General features: G+C 35.4%; 1 protein-coding gene across 2 annotated transcripts in view; it reads right to left on the bottom strand.

The window, feature by feature from the left end:
* Nucleotides 1-2,210: 2,210 nt before the first annotated feature.
* Nucleotides 2,211-19,906, bottom strand: part of BOD1L1 (biorientation of chromosomes in cell division 1 like 1) — a 35,308-nt gene continuing 17,612 nt past the window's right edge. Inside the window, exons 12-25 of one of the 2 annotated variants that reach the window (XM_085223459.1) lie at nucleotides 18,917-18,983; nucleotides 16,350-16,393; nucleotides 15,343-15,430; nucleotides 14,209-14,288; nucleotides 13,509-13,593; nucleotides 12,590-12,663; nucleotides 11,199-11,280; nucleotides 11,084-11,118; nucleotides 9,320-9,365; nucleotides 7,104-7,138; nucleotides 6,916-7,000; nucleotides 6,326-6,467; nucleotides 4,815-4,958; nucleotides 2,211-3,632 (exon numbers count right to left, since the gene is read on the bottom strand). In XM_085223459.1, coding sequence (XP_085079585.1) covers nucleotides 3,524-3,632; nucleotides 4,815-4,958; nucleotides 6,326-6,467; nucleotides 6,916-7,000; nucleotides 7,104-7,138; nucleotides 9,320-9,365; nucleotides 11,084-11,118; nucleotides 11,199-11,280; nucleotides 12,590-12,663; nucleotides 13,509-13,593; nucleotides 14,209-14,288; nucleotides 15,343-15,430; nucleotides 16,350-16,393; nucleotides 18,917-18,983 — 1,116 coding nt within the window. In that variant the 3' untranslated portion in view covers nucleotides 2,211-3,523. Of the gene's footprint in view, nucleotides 3,633-4,814; nucleotides 4,959-6,325; nucleotides 6,514-6,915; nucleotides 7,001-7,103; nucleotides 7,139-9,319; nucleotides 9,366-11,083; nucleotides 11,119-11,198; nucleotides 11,281-12,589; nucleotides 12,664-13,508; nucleotides 13,594-14,208; nucleotides 14,289-15,342; nucleotides 15,431-16,349; nucleotides 16,394-18,916; nucleotides 18,984-19,906 lie in introns of those variants that run through there. The other variant, XR_014883217.1, reaches the window with a different exon arrangement.

Here is a 19,906-nt window from a genome sequence, read left to right as displayed (position 1 = left end):
CAGCATCTTTAAGAGGTTGCCAAAACCTGCAGAAAGCTGACATGGACAGTTTCCTCTGAAATGCAGCTGCAGGCAAGAGGAGGGCTGTTGAAGTCACAAAGACAAGAGCCTTCTGAACGGGCATGAGAAATGGCTGAGTGCTAATACTGATAATCAAGCATCTCCAAGATCAAGAGCTTCGAGTAGGTATACAGACTATGGAATGTGCACTCAGCTTACTTCATTAGGATGTCTACATTACACCTTAGAACTAAAAACATTTCACATGGAATGGTTTTAATGGGAAGAGAGCTAAAACGGACCAGCTAAATTTACTCTTTACAATATAAACAGGTACAGCTCCAAGGAAATCAAACACTGCTTTGGAAGGAAATAGAGAGGTCACTCAGCACATCCCAGCTTTGGGGCAGTGACTGAATCACACAGGTCCCACCACCTCTTCCAAAAGCAAGGAGTGGCAGAAATCTGGGGTAGAAAATTCTTTTCCCATTACAGCACTTGACAGAGGAATCAGAATTTGACTATTTTTAATACTGTCATTCAAACCTGTACTGGACTTGCATCAAGCAGACTTAGGCAAGAAACAGTGGACGTGTGTATTTGGGATCTATGTCACAGCTTTAAAAAACACCTAAGAAGAAGATGTGCTATTAGAGACACTGTTGGAATAGAAAACTGAGGCATTCATAGAGCTGCCAGCATCAGCAAAAGCCTTGCCTCAGCTGCTGAGTGCACCTACTGACTTTGGATCAGGTTCTAAATGGAAATTTCATCATTTGCAAGAGCCACAAGCCTGCCAGACCTCATCAAAAAGTGACAACTGCAAACGAACTTTTACTGATGATCCTTTAGTTAGTTAAAAAAACAATTTCCCCTCAACCCACTTAGGTGATTTAAAACCTATATAGTGGGTAAACCCATAGAGCTTTAGGTTGAAGACAGTGAAGCACATGCCAGAAAATAAGAAGAGATCCTGACAGCTTGCCAAGTCCTCTGGCTTACAGACAGCTGAGAGCTGGTGAGCAGGACACAAGTTCTCCTTCCATAAAACTCAGCAGGAGGCTGAACTCCATCTTCCACCAAGATCTCTCTGGTTCATTCAGCGTTACAGCATCCAGCAAAATGAAACAGTTTCAGGAGAATGAAGAAAAAACAGGTCCTATAACACTAAAAGAAGCCAAGCACTGTACAAATTTATTGGGGTTTCAGGGCAGCTGTGTTCTCACACTAAAGAAGGCAAAAGAGGTTGGAGCCGCACTGTGAAGCGCTTTAGGGACACTGTTCTCTCACAGCACAAAGCAGTTTCTCCCCCTACTCTCAAATTCTCAAGAAGTTACACAGGGTAGGAATGCATTTGCCATCTCTACTTTCCACTCAGCACCTGATTTGCCTTCCACAACTGAATACAATCACATTAGCAACTAACACTTTAGCCATGCTTCTTTCCAAATGCAGCTCAGTTCATCACAGTGGATACTACCTTCTCCATGTCCAAGTAACAAAAAAAGAAAATAACTTCTCGTTGGATCTGCTATGATTTTACAGTGATTTTACAAACCTTCTGTGCTGTAAAAGTTGCTTTTTTACATACACCAAGGCTCAAGTCAGGCTACAAGCCCAACTTCTGAACCACGCAGACGTCACTGATCTTGAAGGTTGTGTTTCTCTAATCATTAGGCAAAAGACAGTCAGGAGGCTCTGACACTTATGCAGGGGCTTAACTGATCACCAAAAGCAATGAGAAAAGATCTGCCTGTGAAAAAAGCACATAAGGTCTGCACTGTGGCAGAAGCAGCATTACCAGCAGGAAGAGAGAAGAAATGACAGTCACATACAGAGCGGTGGGCACTTTGTTAGGAACTGCCAGAGCAATCTCACTACTGAATCCAGATGTAAGGAAACTGGAAGAAATGTAGAGGACTACAAATAACAGGTGTGAAAGTCCCAGAAGGGGAGGACAGAAGAGACAAAAGCCACAAAAAGCTCAGCTTGTAATTCTGTTTTCATCTGCTTCCATAGCACACTAGGCTTGGTGGACTGTTATGTCTTTTTCCTGCTGTTAATAGACCTGACAAATAAATGTATGTAGAATAATTGAAGACACTTATCAGAATCAGCATTAATTACAGAAATGGCTCCAACCACGAATATCTGTAAAAACAAGTTTCACAGCAATATGTTTAAAGGGTAATAAAATATGGCAACTCAGATTTTTGGCAAACATTTTATAATTTTTATATAAAAGTTTCAGTAAGAAACCAAGCAGAATATCTGATGGAAACACCTGCCTTACAACAAGTTCAAAAACAAACAAAAACAAACAAAAAAAACCCTAAAATATCCCACAAAAGAGAGGGGGGGAAAAAAAGGAGAATTCCAACCTCCCCCCGAACCCTTTGTAATTATAAACCAGAATATGAACAGAATATGCACTTAAAATAATCTCAGATTGTTTGGCAACTCATCACATCATTACAAGAGACACATTTGATCATAAGAAAAGTTGAACTTTATATACAACTTCACTTGAACATTTGCTCTTACCAGAGTAAATATACATTAAAAAAAGATTCTGGCAATAATACCAGGTTCAATTTTTAATACCTGTGTATAAAATGTAACATAAAATGCTGAAGCTCTATAGTTAGGAGAAGTGATGTTTCATTTCAGTGGGTCCCTCTTTGTTGAAAAAGACAAATTCTGAAAGAACGGGTGTTTAGTTGCAAAATAAAATTGCTCCATTTCAGGCTAGAGTTGGCTGACTCAAATAAACCTCACCTAATGCTATTTGTTTCTCAAGGTTGGTAGTAAAATCACAAATGAAAAATATAATCTATTAAGATCATACTTTAAATTTCTTGCTTCTCACGCATGAAGAGAAAGGAGCCCAGTTGCTTTCACTACGCAAACCTACTGCGATGCATGCGAAAAAAATGTTTTACCAACTGTCTGAGTGTATTTTAGAGAACTTCAGATTTTAGACAGCTCTGGGGGAGTGAAGTTTCCTACTGACATCTGCATAGAATGTAAAATATATAATTAAAAAAGCCTACAGTATATACTAAAGTTTACAGACCAATGCTTTCCATATAATAAATAAGATGTCCGTTGTTGATTAGATTCATACACAGAGTAAAATACAACCTATTTTTACAAGTTTATGTACAAAGTGTATTAGTAGGCCAGGGGTGTCTCAGGAGTTGGAAGCATCTGCATTAGCATGTCACATTGGGTATCCCCAACTTTCCAAGTCAGTGATAAAATATATAACTGCTTTGTTTTTCATTCAGATACAAAGTAAACTTATTTTTCCATCTGAAATAAATGTACATAATATTCTGTATAAACAATAGTTTATAAAGCTGTTTAAAATGTAACTTAAAAGTACTGCATTGATTAACTTAGAGCTCTGAAAGAAGCACGTGCAAATCCCTTTGCTTTAAAAAAAAAAAAAAAAAATAGAAGCACAGATTTTTTTTTTCCTCCTTTTGACTCCTCCACAAACAGTACCAGCTGGTAGAGATTATCGCTTTGCTTTCTTCGCTGGTGTCTCTTCTGTTTTTTGCTGGCCTTTTCTTCGTACTGCTGTTGGGCTGCCTTCTCTTTTACGCTTCGTAGACTGCACCTTTTGCCTAAAATAAATAAAGAAATAAATACATACAGTTGTAAGTTATATTAACAATGGTAGCAGCTGGAAAACAAGAAGGGTGGTCAGGCACAATCCTGTTTAGATGATAGACTTAAGTACCCATGTCTGATGAATTATGAGGATATATTATTTAAAAGCTTACTGTTAAATCTTCATAGAGCTGCACAGACCTTAGGGAGACCTTGCACACTCCCATCACGTCTTAGTGGGGTACTGTATACCATCTCTATATGTTGGAGAGTGCTTCAAATGTAGAATATGGGGCTAGAGCACTCCTATCTCCCCTCTTCTGGAATGGTTTGTGGATCAGAACAGTGCAGTTAGCTATATTCTATCTGCTACTCCCTCGCACAAAGACAGAAAAAGAGCAAAAGCAGCTAAGACTTGCATGCACAAGAGGGAATAAAGGGCAGAAATCATGTGCCCTAACCTCCAATTAAGCATCTATATAAGGCCACTCTCTTTCAGGGGTACAGCTTAAACTCTTGCCCATTTATAGTAATGCTAAATAATTAATGTCAGGTGAGCTGTGGCAGCTGATCAATGCATGATGCACATCTGCCACAGTTCCAGACATTGTTTGAAAACACTGCTGTCTCCAATATGGATCACAACAATGTATTTGATGTATAGCCTGTTTGACTACAAACTACAAGACAAACAGCAACTGAGCATTGCATTTGTTGATCCCTTGGGATTTCAAATAGTGATCTCAACTTTAAAAATTAATAAGTGTACCAAGGAAGGAAGAAAATGGAAGTACATTGATGTAAGGAATCAAAAGGTCCTCCTTTCTTATCACCTGATCTTAGAAATATCTTCAAGCATTAGAATAATGATACATGTTGCTTTAACCTGAACTACAGATGCTCTTCCCATCTCCTACTTTCAGGAGAGAACCACAGCTTCAGTTAAAATACTGCTTAACAGCATTTTCAGAAAAGAAACTAAGAACTTCTCAAGGACACACACACAGTCTAGTCTTGCAAATGTTAAAGAAAGGAAGAAAAAACGTAAACAGAAGAAAATCCTTTGAAAGCTTTTATATAATACAAAAGAACAGAGCAAAGCAAGACTGATGCTCAGATTTTGAACTAGCATTTTACATGTAAATGTAGTTGCTTCCAAAACAAATAATAAAAGTGGCCTTAACTTTCATACTTACTGTGTTGACGGAGGAGATTTGTTAATTTTTGTATCACTTGGAGATCTCTTTTTTGCTGATAATTTCTGTTGTCTTCTGGGAGAAACTGAACTCGGACTGCTGCCTTTAGAAGTTGCACGAGTGGTTGGCTTGCTGGACTGCATTCTGTAATAAAAAAAGAATGATGAATGTGTATATAACAAAATACTTTTCCAAGCGCAGAAAACTAAAACTGAACAGTATTTGCAACACATAAATCAAAGTCGCCAAAAGAAATGGTGGAAAAATACCATTTGCATGCTTTTAGACACAAAATGACAAGCAGAGCTGTGTGCCTCCATAGCAAATGTAAAATCAAAATTGGCTGTGTTGTTGATGCTATTTACAGAACAACAAAAAAAACCCAGTTCAAAATCTGCAATAATTCTGCTATGTAAACACCCATGGCTTCAGTATTCATCAGTTCAAAAATATGAAAAAGTGATTACTGGCAATCAACTTTATAGTTCACAAGCCAGACTGCTGAATTATCAGGTTTTCTAACCTAAGTAAAGCTGAAAATAAAGAGACATCTCCTTCCATTAAACTATTCCCAAATGCTACTTATAAAACACAGAATGTTTGTGGCACTTTCAGATAGAGATGCTCTGTTCTGTTGCAGCCAGAAAGTTAGCACTGGAAATCTGAGAAACAAGACCAACAAGAACATCTGTAAATACCAAGTAAACGTTTCCACAAGCAATAGGAATGAAAACACTAATGTCTTACCTTTTACTACAAATTTTAGAGTTAACGGTTCGACCACAACAGAACTGCTGTTCACAAAGTGGTAAACTTTCAAAGTTTTAGTCAAGAGGATGACCTCTGCTACACTTCCTTAGCCTGCCTTTTTGCACACAAAGGACAAAGAATGGCTTCTTGCAAGCAGGTTTCCTGGTATCACACTAATCTTTCACAGTTTGATTTTTTTTCTTAAGCCTGCAGTTCATTAAAATATAAATGAAATCCTACAGTACTGCATATTCCTGTATTTAGCTGGGCTAATATTTGGAAAAAGAAATTGACATTAAAAATTATATTTTTTGCCTGGCTCCAACTCCAAATGCCAAATGGTGAATTGCAGTCAAGTCCCTTTTAACCCATTAGTTAAGAGTGCTCAGACCCATTTTCTGAGACATCACCGAGATGCAAGATTGCCAACAGGATCAGTTCTTCTGACATCTTAAGCCTGTCTTTTGTTACCCTAACAGTTTCTCATCTCCTAGCAATGCTGAATTGAGGCAAAACATTGCCTCTTCTGCCTTGTTATTCATAATTACAATAACAGCTATCCTCTGTCATACAAAGACTAAAACTCCAGTTCTAACAGGACTTTCCATTCCTCATTACTGAAAGAAAAAAAAATCTCCTGATGCTAGAATTAGATCCAACGTTATATGGGAAGTTTCAATCAAAACAAATTGCAAAGAAAACCTGAATTCACAACTGAAAATAACGAAGCAAAAAATATTTGTGCCTCTACAATGAGTTACCTCTGAGCCTCTAGTCTTGTGGCTGGTCTAGCTGTGGACTCATCATCTTCCTCATTGTCTTCTTCCTCACCTTCCTCCTGCTCTCTTATCTCCTCTTCTGAAGATGTTAATTTCCGACGTTTTCTTTCTGGTTCCAGCATTTCTGTCCATGTAAAATTTTACACATGTGCTATAATTTTCCAAAAGCCCTCCAAAAGGATATAGACACTTAGTTTAGAAAAGGTATTCTATTCACAAATCCCATTTTAAGCAAGTAATTTTCCATTTCCTTTATGCTTTCAATGTTTTTAATTCACACTTGTTTGACTTAATCTTGTTAACACATTTGTAACAGTTTACTTATGCAGCTCATAGCCAGAATTCATAGAAAATTCATGAGGCTTTATGGAAGCATCTGGGATGTAGCAATTTTGACATGAGATTACAGCAATTTACACATATTTACATAATATTTACACTAGCTGTAACTCAATGATTTTTCCTCAAGAAAGGAAAAATTGAATAAAGCTTATCTTATTGCTATCAGTATACAGAAAGGCACAGTAATATCTTTTCATTCTGTTAGGAATAGCACAGTTTCTTCTTTTTACCAGTTTCCTCTGCCTGAACCAGAGAACGCCTGGGTTTTCTTCCCCTTTTACGCACAGTCATCTCTGCTTTCCCAGCTTCATCTTCCTGGAAAAATAAAATGGAAGCAAGACAAGAACAGTTTTAACAAGACAGACATTTTTCATTACATACTGCATATAGACTTACAAATTAAATCTCCTGCACTTACATTCGCTGTTTCTTTCTTATTAGATATGTCTGTACCTAGAAAAGAAAGAAGAAAACTGAATCCTGAACTTCAAATCTTTTATTAAGCAGTTTTAAAAGGAATTTTTTCAAACGTTGTCAAGTTTTCTGACTTTCTGTGATGTTTATGCAAACATCTATGGTTCCTAAACTAGAATTTGCCTTTCTTGCACTTTGTTATATACAGACCGACAACAATGATTTTTTTTTTAAAGCAGTGAAGATTTACATGCTTGATGCAATATTTACTGCTTTGTTGCACATACTTTTTTTTAATTATTGTTTTTCTTTCTTTCTTTCTTTTTTTTTTTTTTTTTTTTTTAAGTGGAAAAGCAGAAGTTAGATATCTATTTTATTTACTGTCAACCAACAGCAGAATCAAGAAGGATTTAGCTTGGAAGGTGTCTCTGGAGGTCATCTAGACCAGTCTTGCTCAATGTACAGCTAAACTCAAAATGTGATCTTACTGCTCAAGATCTTGTTCAATGCAGTTCTGAAAAGTCTCTAAAACCAGAATATAAAGCTCCTCTGGGCTAATGCTTTACTATATCTACTGTGAAGCACCAAGACAGCTGTAGCTCAACAAGGGAGCATTTAAATCCTGACTAGTACCTGGCATACAAATTAGTTAACCTTCTCTGTTGAAGAAGCCTGGTTTTTCAATCCAGTGGTTCTTACAGACTGGCTTGTGCACACCAAAATAATTTTATGAACTCTATGAAGCACGTTGTCCCAAGCTGGCCTCCATGGTAAGAAAGATGATTTTTTAAAGTTTGAAGTTTGTCAAATAGAGTTATCTGCAATATCGCAATGATAAAAATCCCCAGTCACTGAAGGAGAGAAGCATCCTAAACAACATGGAGGTTTTTATACCATCTCTTTAAACATTTTTTTATGCCACAAAATTGCTGTCTATTTTTGTTTCTAAAAGCTAAAAATAAGGCCAAAAACTCTACATTCATCACTGTTTAGACCAAGAGAGCAAATACAGAAGAATGTCAATTTGCTGTACCAACACAGAGGTCTCAAATCAGAGGTACATTCTTAAACACACACAGGTCCTCTGAAGTTGTGTTGTCCAAATTACGGGAAAAATCTTCTATACAGGAACAAATGAAATAAAGTACAAGCATGCAACTATTTGATGAAGAAGCACAATAAAATGAAGAACAGCACACTGTACTAAGTGTTTTACACAATATAAGTCTAATTAACATATTAAAAAGATTTATTAATTCTTTGATGTACTGCAGGCAAGTATTTAAAATCCTGGTAAGTGTTGGCAAATGCATAACCAAATACCCTGTGATAGAAGACAATTTAACTACAAGCCACGCCTTTCTTAACAGACCCAATTTTCTCCTAATAAGTGAAAAGGTTGTACTTTTAGCTCAAGTATAAAAACAATTAGCAATAATAATAACAAAAGCCATATCAACTTTTCAGCAGCAAATAGTGCAAGGATAATTTTGGTTTCAAGCCTACTGTCAGTTGTTTCTAATTACACAGGAAGAGTTCTCCACAGAAGTCCTACTACTAATCCTACTTTCCACTACTAATTACATAAGAGAACTGTTAAGGTAGGATGCTGCCTCTAGAAACCAGTTGTTTCCAACTGTTTGATTGCACTGACTGAAAACTTCACTTCCCATTATGTGTGTGAATGCATCTACTGTAAAGCCATATGCAGAACAACTTCAAGTTAAAAGGGCATGAATGTTTGTATTTGTTTATAAGCCGTTTTTCAACTTCCTTTCAGCTTCCTGAGTCTATATTAAAATATATTTATGAATGGCTTTTACTAAAATGGATCTAAACAACTAATGCAGTACAGATTACTTATCTGTAATTAACTACACTGCTTAAAATTCATCATAATTTTACTTCTTACAAATGACAGGTGTCTGAATGAAAAAGGGAAATATAAAAATCTCTTTTAGTGTGACTTCAGCTTGTAACAATAAAAGTATTTCCAATGGACGCTAAGCAATCATCTTAAAGATTTTATAGAAGTTGTGATAGGGGAAAGAAATATCCCCTCAAGCTGCCACTTACCTCTTTGAATTCATATCCACAGATAATGTAATTAACTGAATAATTAGATTTCTTTCTGAATATGTATTTTAAAACACAATATTTAAGAAGGACTCATCTGATATTCTAGAACATCCCCTTGGACTTCTCCCATGGTTTGCTTACCTCTTTGAGGACTTTTCCCTCTACTTGCAGAGGTAGGAAATTGCAGCTAGAAACAAAAAAGAAAAGACAAATCAGAAAAACCTAGATTTGTATTATATAAACACAGAAACTCCATTCATATATATATATGCATATATCTGCAATCTCAGAAAAAAAAAATGAACATTCTGATCAACAGGCAGAAAGTTTGCACCTAGTTACCCTCCAAACAAATGAAGTTACAGTAGTTTCAGTAACCTGACAGAGCAATTGACAAAGGAAGTCATTACAGTAATAGACACTAACTTAAAGGTAGTTTCAGTTAAACACATCTCTGAAAACTTAATTCTCAGTGATACAAAAAGCTTAGCGCAGTCATTTTATGTAAGCACGCATACAGATTTACAAATTATAGCCATGAGAGCTCTGTATTTAGTCAGAACACAGAAAATGTCAGTTACAACTACATGATCTCCTATGATGACTGTTACTAAAATCCAATTGCTTTAATCGCTGAATGACTACACTACGATGTCTATGCCATCGCTGAAGTAGCAACACATTCTCAAAGCAGCCTGAGAAGACTGTCTTGCAAAGACAGCATGCAGCCTTACAGAGCCATTTTCTCAGATGAAGGGTAAATACTGCTCCTCCTGAAGCCAGCTGACTGGTACAACTACCCATCATCAGTGGGAAGCATACGACCTTTAAAATGGTTAACTAGAACAAAACAACTCAGCTTCAGCACTGTGTAAAGGCATATATATTCTAGAGGGGATTTTAAGTTAGTTCTAATTTTTATTTGGAACAACAAAACAAACAAGGCCGAAACAATCACATTTCATTGAAGAAATATTGAAAGATACTGAGTAGGAAAATTAATTCAGACACAAAATTGTACCCGACCTGCAAAAGGGACAGAACCCTAAATGGACTGCCTGAAATACTGCATGGACAGAATAAACATGGGCAGAAGAATACCTGCTATTTATAGACTAGGTAAATTCCCAAGACTTTTGACAACCAGCAGGTGCCTTACCAGGCAAGCAAGCAGAACACACAAGTTTCAATACAACTTTTTTGTTTAGTTTTTAGTCATTACCTCTTTTTATGCAAGAATTTTTTGCTCAATCCATGCTTCATCACAGTGCTATAACCCAACTGGACTGCAGAAGCACTTTCAATAGAATACTTACTTACTTAGCAGTGACTTACAGCTCACGGCTTAAAAAAAAATCAAGATATTGCTGAGCTTTAGAAGACTGAATTGTTTTAGAAGTGCTTAACTTACTACCAGCACATCTCTGTCTTATGAGTTAACCATACATGGTGTAACACAGATAGTACAAGTTTATTTTAAAAATGTTAAGAGCTGTTATTGCTGTTATTACTGTTATATGCTGTTATTACAATAGGCTCAGTAAAGACAAGAGCCTTAAATTTTCTACATTAAGTCATCCTTGATCGTTAGGCCAAATTTATTCACAGCACAAACTAAAAGACACGTGCATGGGATCAGAATTTCATCCTGCTTGCAAGTATACTGCTAGACAGTGAAACTATGCTGTACTAAGAGTAATCCTGTTATTTGCCATGTTCAGACTTAATAGTATATTTTGCTTGTAAACTCTATTATATCAGGATTTAGTTTTTATAGTTTCATTATGCTTAGTGTGAATTCAGTTATCAAGCTTGCTACAGAATGTTTCTGAAATATTGTTACCTGTTAAAACAGAATAATGGATCTCATGCTTAAATGCACCCAAACAAAATAAAGGCACTTACATTGCCAGTGCTCATATCAGCTTTTGACTCCCCACCTGAGGGAAGAAATATGAATTCAGAACTTGAACGTTACTATTTTTACTCTTTCTCCACACAAGTGTTATGAATTACTTACCACCACCACCAGGCTGTACATCTTCAACAGGATGTTTACGAGGCCTTCCTCTCTTCCGTTTTACTATCACAGGTTGATTATCCTATAAAAAGTAAAAGTAAAGTATTTCAGTTACTACAACTAACATCCAGTATTAGGGCAATATAAAGACTGTTGTCAACATACTGTGATATGAGCAGAAATAGTGCTTGTCTGTTTAGAAATATAACATGGGTGAGACAGGTTTTGTATGAATAGGCATTGCTTTTCATGAAATTCATTGACAAAGCTAAAAAGAAACAAGACAACTTCAGATTATGCAAAATTCTCAGTGGCTGTCCTCAGCACAATGTCTTTTGCACCTCTATCAACTGTATCACCTCATTTAACAAATGCTTCTAACCTTCTCCCACACATCTCACCGTGTTTTTTCAGTCTTAAGAGAACTCCCAATCTGATTTCTTCTTCTAGATAGTATAGGTTACATCTTGTAACAGCTGAGGTAGTGCTATTTAACCGTCAGTATCCTAATTATCTCAAAGCACAGATTTGTGAAGCTCGCTACACACATCAGGCCTTTAGTTTGGAGAAGGAGGAAAAAAGAAAAGCTTTGTACTTTGAAGCTGTTGAAGCTTAAGGTATTAAGGACACATACAAGTAATGAAGATGGTCTGAATGTTTCCAACAACAAAACCATTGCTCCCCTTTACATAAAAGAGAATTAAGTGCCTCACTCAGGGTTTACAGAAATCTAGAGGTGTCCTGATCCCCCTACTGGTGACTCAAGCATTGAGCCTGCATATGTAGCAATTTAAACTTCTAGAAGTTCTTCTATTTTCAATGCAGAGGCAAAAAAAAAAAAAAAAAAAAGCAAACCACAAACCACAAGTCTCTATAACTGTGTCCACTTCTAGACTCAGACAACAATTGTATTCTCAAAGTATGTTCAAATAGACTTATACAACAGCCACTGCAGAATATCACAAGTATATGGTTAAAAGATAATAAAAAAGAGCTTAAAAGTTTTTGAATGATAATATTTTTGTAGAGCCAGCTTGGATGTGATGAAGTGATACAACTGTCCACATGTCAATTATGAAGCTTCCAGGAAACATGATTTGTATACAATTCTATATAGCTATTTTATATACAATCTGTAAGCACTATTAAATGCAGGAAGGAAGTTACTGCTATGTTAATAACAACCACTAATGTCTTATGGTGCATGTTTTTGCCTTGTGACAGATAATTACAAGAGCCTTTGGCACTTTAGAGTACCAAAAAAAGCTTGACAGCTATTTATACACTGGGTGAATCAGGATTTTAGTATTGCTGTCAGCAAAATACAAAGTACTTGTTTTCTGTCTGAACCGACATTATCTCAATTAGTTAACATGAATAAGACCACTCACCTCTACAGAATTTTCATTTGATTCTAGACTCTGCTTCGTCTTATCAAATATTTCCTGCTCAGTGGTAAATTCATCTTCACATGCACATAAAAAAAAAAAAAAGAGAAACTGTGCATCTTTATTTTAGTAGACAGAGTAAAAGGTACAAGCCACAATCCTGCACTAAAAGTATTGTATCACACTACAGCCTCAAATTCAACTTCCCTATAAACATCCATCTCATAGCACAGAACGTTGGACTGCCAGAATGCCTCCTTAACACTATATGATTCAGAAGTTCAACAAACAACTATTTAATTTCCTCACACATTCTCTCTGAAACAGTAACCTGAGGATACAAGCTCAATGCTAAACAGTTTCAGATTTTTCAACAGAGAGCACACAACTGTTAATACAAACAAAGACAGAATGAAGTTGCATCCAAGTCAATTTTTTTTTTTTTTTTAAAGTGTTTTTACAAAGTAAACTACGACAGCTTAACTTGTACACTCCTTCCTAGTTGGTTTTCCTACCTAAACAAACACCACTGTTTTTGATGGTGCATTTGTCATGATTTTTTCTTAGAACAACTCTCTTATTATTGGTTTGAGTTAGAAGTTTTTGCCCTTGTCCTGAACTTGCTATATCCTTTTCCAATTGTCTACTTGCAAGTGGCTTCCCAGATTGCACAATGCAGCAGATGCATGATAGCCCCCATAATTCTGTGTCAAGCTATCTCCACAGCAGGAACATCACATTTACTCTCACTATTAAAGGAATTAAGAATAATGCATTATTTGATAGCAGGAACAGAATGCAACTAGAGAACTTATGCAACTATTTGGCTGGGATTGGATTTCTCATTGCTCTCAGAAACATTCAAATAATACTAGCATTCGAGTACAGAGTCAGCAAATTGCAGATTCTTTATTTTCATTACCTTTTCCTTCCACAGCACTTGCAGGAGGTGTATGTGTTACAACAACTTCTTCGGAGACTTCAGCTGCATCACATGAAGTAATTTCCTGTATTATTTTGAAACAGAGCATCTTACTACAAATTAAGGATTACAATCAGTTACTTGCGTTCAGAAAAAAAGCAGTTATTTTATTCATCAAGATTTTATAGTGTCTCTTGAAAACTTCGATGCTGAGAACCTTAATCAAAATCAATAGGTGAGATAAAGCAAAACACTCTGCACAATCTCTTAAGAGGGAGATTATTTTTCATTAAGTACCTGTTCTGACTCAAAGGGGAAGTGCAAATACAGAATTCAGGTCAAGTCTGATAACATTCTGCAGATCTCAGATCAGTACAACCATCAAGATGGTGAACTTATTGGGCAGTCGGACCCTGTGTACTTCACATGATCCCAAGCCCTTAACTACAGTGCAAATTGGCCCACAATACATCAAAGATGTATTATACAGACATTTCATAGAACAACAAATCCACTTTTTTTTTTTGAGTACTTCCTGAAAAACTGAGTATCACTGTATAGTCATTTTCTATTCAACACAATGTAAGAGTAATTAACAGTTAAAAATGAAAATACTTCCCAAAATAAACTGCTATACAAATAAACACTGAAATCTTATTCACGTTACAAAATTACAAAAGAAAAACATTCTCAAAAATACCTTGATATTATTAGGTTTTGCTCTGGAGCACTGACTTGGATCATCATCCGTCCCTACATCCTGAGCAATCAGCTGGCTGGCTGTAAAAACAAAAAACAATTCAAACAGTTCATCTGTCAGATTTTATATTGCTTTTATACCAGCACACTATTGCAAAGATTTTTTTAAATAGAAACCAACATCCTAATTACAAAGCTATGGACAGAAAGTTAGGCTAGCCTCTCTTGATAAAGTAATATAAAAAAATTACATAAAAGAACTCCATGTTTCTTGCTTTTTTTTTTTTTTTTTTAATTTTTTGATATGGTATCTGTCAAATTTCAACATGAATCTTATCTTCAAACCAACCAAAAAAAGCAGGTAGTGTTACGAGGTACACTACAATGAATACCACATGGTTTCCAGTCACAGACTTTAAGAAATCAACATTCTTAGGAGCAGAATAAAAAGAATTATCACAGAAATTATAATATCAATTAGCCCAATGCATTTTTTGTTGTTCTGATGCAGGAAAAAAAAAGAACACAAAAAAAGCACAAAAAACTTATAGTAAGGTTTTTTGCAGCAAGTCTTTCCTGCAGTTAAGAGCAGAGGTTGAATAGATATTACATAGACCCGTAACAATTATGTTAACAGAAAGTCTAAACAAATAGATTAACTTAAATATTTAGGCCATTCAATGGACTACCTTCCTTGACACCTGATTCTAGACAAAGATGTCAGTCCTCCCAGTCTAACAGTAGGAAAAAACCAGCCTCACAAAGTTCAATGAATGGCTTGATATTTCCCTGATGATCAGCTTTCTTCAGTTTTATACTCCACCTCTGTTTTTTTTCTTTTAATGATAAAATTAGTAAATATTTTATACATTAAAAATAAATTGTTCCCTCTAATTAAAAAAGCTACTATAAAATGCTTCTGTGTACTACTGAATTTGTCACCATACATTGATAGCAATATTAAGTTACAACAAATGTATTGAGCTGTTTTCAAAAAAAGATTAATTGCTTTGGATTTTGGAATTCCCCACTCTACAATTCTCTTTTGGAAGAAGGAGTACGGACTGATCACAGCAGGACTTTCTTTTGCAGCAGCAAGGCTTTATACATATTCGTGTAGTTCTGGATCACTTACATTTCTCTTTATCCATTATTCCTGAAGTTTTACATTCTGTTATCCTAGGCTGATGCTCTTCAGTTATCTGAGTGTCCAGGTTTTCCACCTATGAATAAAATACAAAGAAATATAAGTCCTCACCTTCCCCCTCCTCCCCCCCCAATTAAGTTTGTAAACGCAGAAGGGAAAAAGTTATTGCTATTAGATACTTCTAAATAAAACACGTACCAAAATGGAAGATAGTGGTATTATAAAAGCAGTTTGTTCATAGAACTCAAACAATGTTACCATTATCATGAAAGAACTTCTGACTTGTTGCATTTTCAGATTTTTTAATTGATCTTTTTAATGAAAAGAGGCTTAGTTTTAATTAGGCATCCAACCATGTGCTGTAAAAGCAATGTATCACAGCAACTTACATCAAATATTTTCAGATTTAAAATAATGACACTGTCCTGTCAGTGACAGAACCAGCCAGCATTGGAATATGGCAAAATTAATATATATATCATTAATAAATTAATAAATTAAAATTCAAATTAAAGAAATCACAAACATTTTTTTACTTGTTCATCTGTGTTCAATATATTGTTTCTGCTCCCTAAGAAAAGCTTGGCATTGCAACTTCCCTAATCATCCTCATTATAATTACAGGCTCCGTGTTCTTTTAAGATTGCAGTGGACTGCATGAAAACAACAGCTTTCTAGTTCTGACTCAAGTCCCCAGTATAATCCCTATTTTTTGTCCTCTGTTCTCAAAGAGGACAATTAAGCTTTTCTATCAGCTAACAATCGTGGAATACTCATAGACTGTTAAATAAGACAAGATTTATTTACTAAACTCGAAAGAGTAATTGGGCATCAACGTACACAGCTGCACAGTCTCAATATACATAGGCTCTGCTTATACAAGAAACAGTATTTTCTTTTAAAGAATATAAATAAAAGAATAAGAATAAAGAATGTAAATAGAAGTAAATGCAAGCAAGAAGCAGCATAAACAGAGTAAATTAAATAAATCTTACGTGAATAGTTTCTCTCTCTATAGCACTATTCTTCTGCAGTGAATCTATTAAAAATAATTAAAAAAAAAATCAGAATTGTTCAGCAACAGCAAAGTATGGTAGTATTTTCTACTTCACCTCTCTGAAAGGGTTCTAAAGTACCTGAAACTATGCAACTTATTTTCACTATTGGAAATATGATTCACCCAAGCACATTAATCAACTCTTTAACCATATTTGACAAATTTAAAAAACAAGAAATATGGTTTTCCAAAGCATAGGATAGCTGAGAATCACATTAAGGCTGAAACACAGTCAATTGAGACACTGTGACCTTTGAAATACCTTGCAACTTTGAAATTTCAGATTTACTTCAGATTTACTTCTAGCATTTGTGTAAGTCAGAGTTTTGTCCATCACAAATCCAGATGCTACATCATAGGATAAAGTAAAATACACTGAAAACTAAGCTGTAACAATGGGCTTGGCAGAGAACTGATGCTTACATAACTGTAGCAGTGTCTCCAGTGATACAATGCACACAGAAGTTGCTGGATTGCTAGGCTCTATTGTTCTATAATTGCATCTAATAAAACAGAGCCATATCCTTACATACCACATGAATCTGGAAAATAATTATAAGTTACTAATGAGCCCTTTGCATCTTTTAAAGCTATTTCATATAAGTACAAAAAAAAAATCATAAAAAAGTTGTTCTTTAAAAAGGCTGTACAAATCCTTTAGATCTGATTCACATAGGAAACTGAAATAATATTTTTATTTTAAAATGCTAAAACAGTCCAAACATTTTTTCTTTCAGTTGAAATAAGAAACTTACAATACAATGGAAACATTTATGTACAACTTTATATAACATGTAGCTCATTTCTTAAATCTTCATATTTTAGAAACAATTTATGCACAGCTTTAGAGCATAGTTGCACAATACCTTTTCAATTTTTAAAGCAGCATCAAATGAAGAGCTAGATCCTACCCACTCAAACAGCAATGATTTGTTTACATTCCAAGGAATCTTGGACTACTAAACTACTGTGTCTGCTGTTCATACTCATGACAGGACACACATTTGTCTTTTAAACAACTTCCTTTTACGTACGTTGGGCCATATGTATATATACATGTACGTATATATATAAAAATAAAAGATTATTGTATGGTGGAAGAGAAAGAAAAAACTCTATGAAGAGCTACGAAGCATTATTCTTCTGTGTGTGTCATAACCAAGATGATTTACACAACAAATGGATTTTTGTTAAACATTTTACATGGAACAAGATTATCACAGCCAGTTCAATCTGCGCATTTTAAAACGTAAGTATTGTCTGCTGCACGACTGCATGATATAAAGTGGCAGTTTTTCAGGCCCTTGGAACAAATCTTAGAGTAGAGGCAAACTGGTTGTAGTTTTGGATCTGGTGTCCTGAAGACTACATTCTTCTAATCCATTCTCAGGATTTACATTTTCTTTCTTGTGAACAGAGCACGTCTTACCACCTAAAAGAATATGCTAATACCAGTTGGTATCTGACCTACCTCAAGAATAAAAAGGAATCTAAAACTTGACACCAACACGTGTTATCACCTTACTCAATTTGTTCCTTATTTGGTAAACAGTTATTTTGGTATACATGTAAAAATTTATAAGTGAGATTTACAGTGTGTCCTTTCAATTTATGCTTTCAGCAACATTCTGTAATAGGAAATGCATCTTTCAACTCTTCAGACTCTATACAGCAGTACTGTTGGTATCTCCTGGAATTCATTTTAGTTTTGCTTTTTATTCCACCAACTGAAGATTAACTCTCATCTGGTAGTGTTGTAAACATCTTTGTAAAGCATCTGGAGCACAGAATCCATCAAGATGGGAACAAAGAAGGAGTTTGTTTCTGCTTTAATAGGAAAGCCAAACAACTGCAACACATTTTAAAATAATGTGTTTCTGGGAAGGAGGGCTTTTTCTTTTCTTCCTCCATTTAAGAATTACATTATGCATTGAAAAGGAATTACTGAGCAGAGACGTAGAGTTGACTGAGGTTTCTAGCAAGGTGACTACCTACTTACTTCAATGGGATGACCACAAACACTTTAATCTTCTGGAGAGCAGGACAGAACAACAGCAACAAGTAAATACATAAATAAAAATCTTCCTGTTAATTCTGACTTGATCATACAGCACTTACTTTTGTCACATCCCCAAAACACCTCTCACAACACCAGAAACAAGGACATTCTAAGTTTAGAAAGAAGGGAGTCATTCTTTGGGAAGTTTCTGTACCTCACCTGAACAAACTTTTTTTCCTCCCTCAAATATTTATTACTGTCAAATAAAACATCAGCAGTCTACTTTATTTTTTTTAAAATACTCAATGTTTTCCACCTTTCTTTTAATACTTCCTAGTAGAAGATATATTCATCTCCCTCCTTCTTGCAGACCAAATGCAAACAGCACATGAGTTCCAAAGCAACATGAACTCCTAGAAGCCTGTCACAAAAGATTTCCGTAGGCTTTGTTTCAATCTCTCTAGAGAAAATATTTTTCAAATCTAGAAATAGATTTATAGAATCACCTTTTTGTAGCTCTTTAATATGAAGATCCACATATACTTCACTTTTTGGACTCTCAGGCTGTGGTGGCTAAACACAAGATAAAAGGAAACAAAAAATATGACAGACATCTAGTACAAATACATTTCATTCCCCTCCCTCACATAATGATGACTATTGTTTTATGATGTGTAAGTCTTCAAAAGCATTCTTAAGATAGTAATACAAATATTAATAACAGACTGACAAAGATTAGTCATATTACTGTTGAACAATGTAATACCATGAGCTTGACTTCAGAGTTAAAGCTGGTACAGTAAGAACAAATTAGTTTAACCATATCTCAAGAGAAACCTCAGGAATTCAAGGTGCAAATTCCTACTCTGAGAGGAGTTCCAATCACTATAAGTATTATAGAAATGTTCACATACACAGAAAAATATGCAACTGCAAAGCATAACAAAGTATAGTGAAGCCTTCCCAACTTGGGCCTTTTTTTCCCTTTACTTTTTAATTCAAGCTGTAGATCAGCTATATGGTATAAGTACATGGATAAGTACACTTAACTCCACATAGCATTAAGTCAAATCCAGACATTGTAAACTCAGACACAATGCCACGTGAATACGACCATAATGACTGTAGGACCATCTTATCCCAGCAAACAGTACAGCCACTTGCTGGGGGTACTCAAATCAGTAAACCCCACTAGACCAAAGATGACACAGGTTTTCCTGAAATGCATTTCAGGCTTGATTCAGAAAAACTGAAGTGGTCTGTCCTGGAGCTGAAGGCAGCATCCCTATGCAAGTTCCAGGTGGACCTATTAGAGATGCTTGTGAGTTTCTGAACCATACTCTTAACCAAGTGAAACATGCACTTCTATTCATTTTGTTGTATACCACTTCAAAACACTAAACCAGTGACTGCCAAACCTAAGTGTTAAGGCACATATAATTATTTTTACAAGTAATATCACAAGCAAGCATACAGTATGACTAGTTCTAATGAAA

Source organism: Meleagris gallopavo, chromosome 4 (assembly GCF_905368555.1).
Source record: "Meleagris gallopavo chromosome 4, MGAL_WU_HG_1.1, whole genome shotgun sequence".
Lineage (NCBI taxonomy): Eukaryota > Metazoa > Chordata > Aves > Galliformes > Phasianidae > Meleagris > Meleagris gallopavo.
The sequence above is the reverse complement of the archived record's forward strand: the minus strand, read 5'-3'. Positions and strand labels throughout refer to the sequence as shown.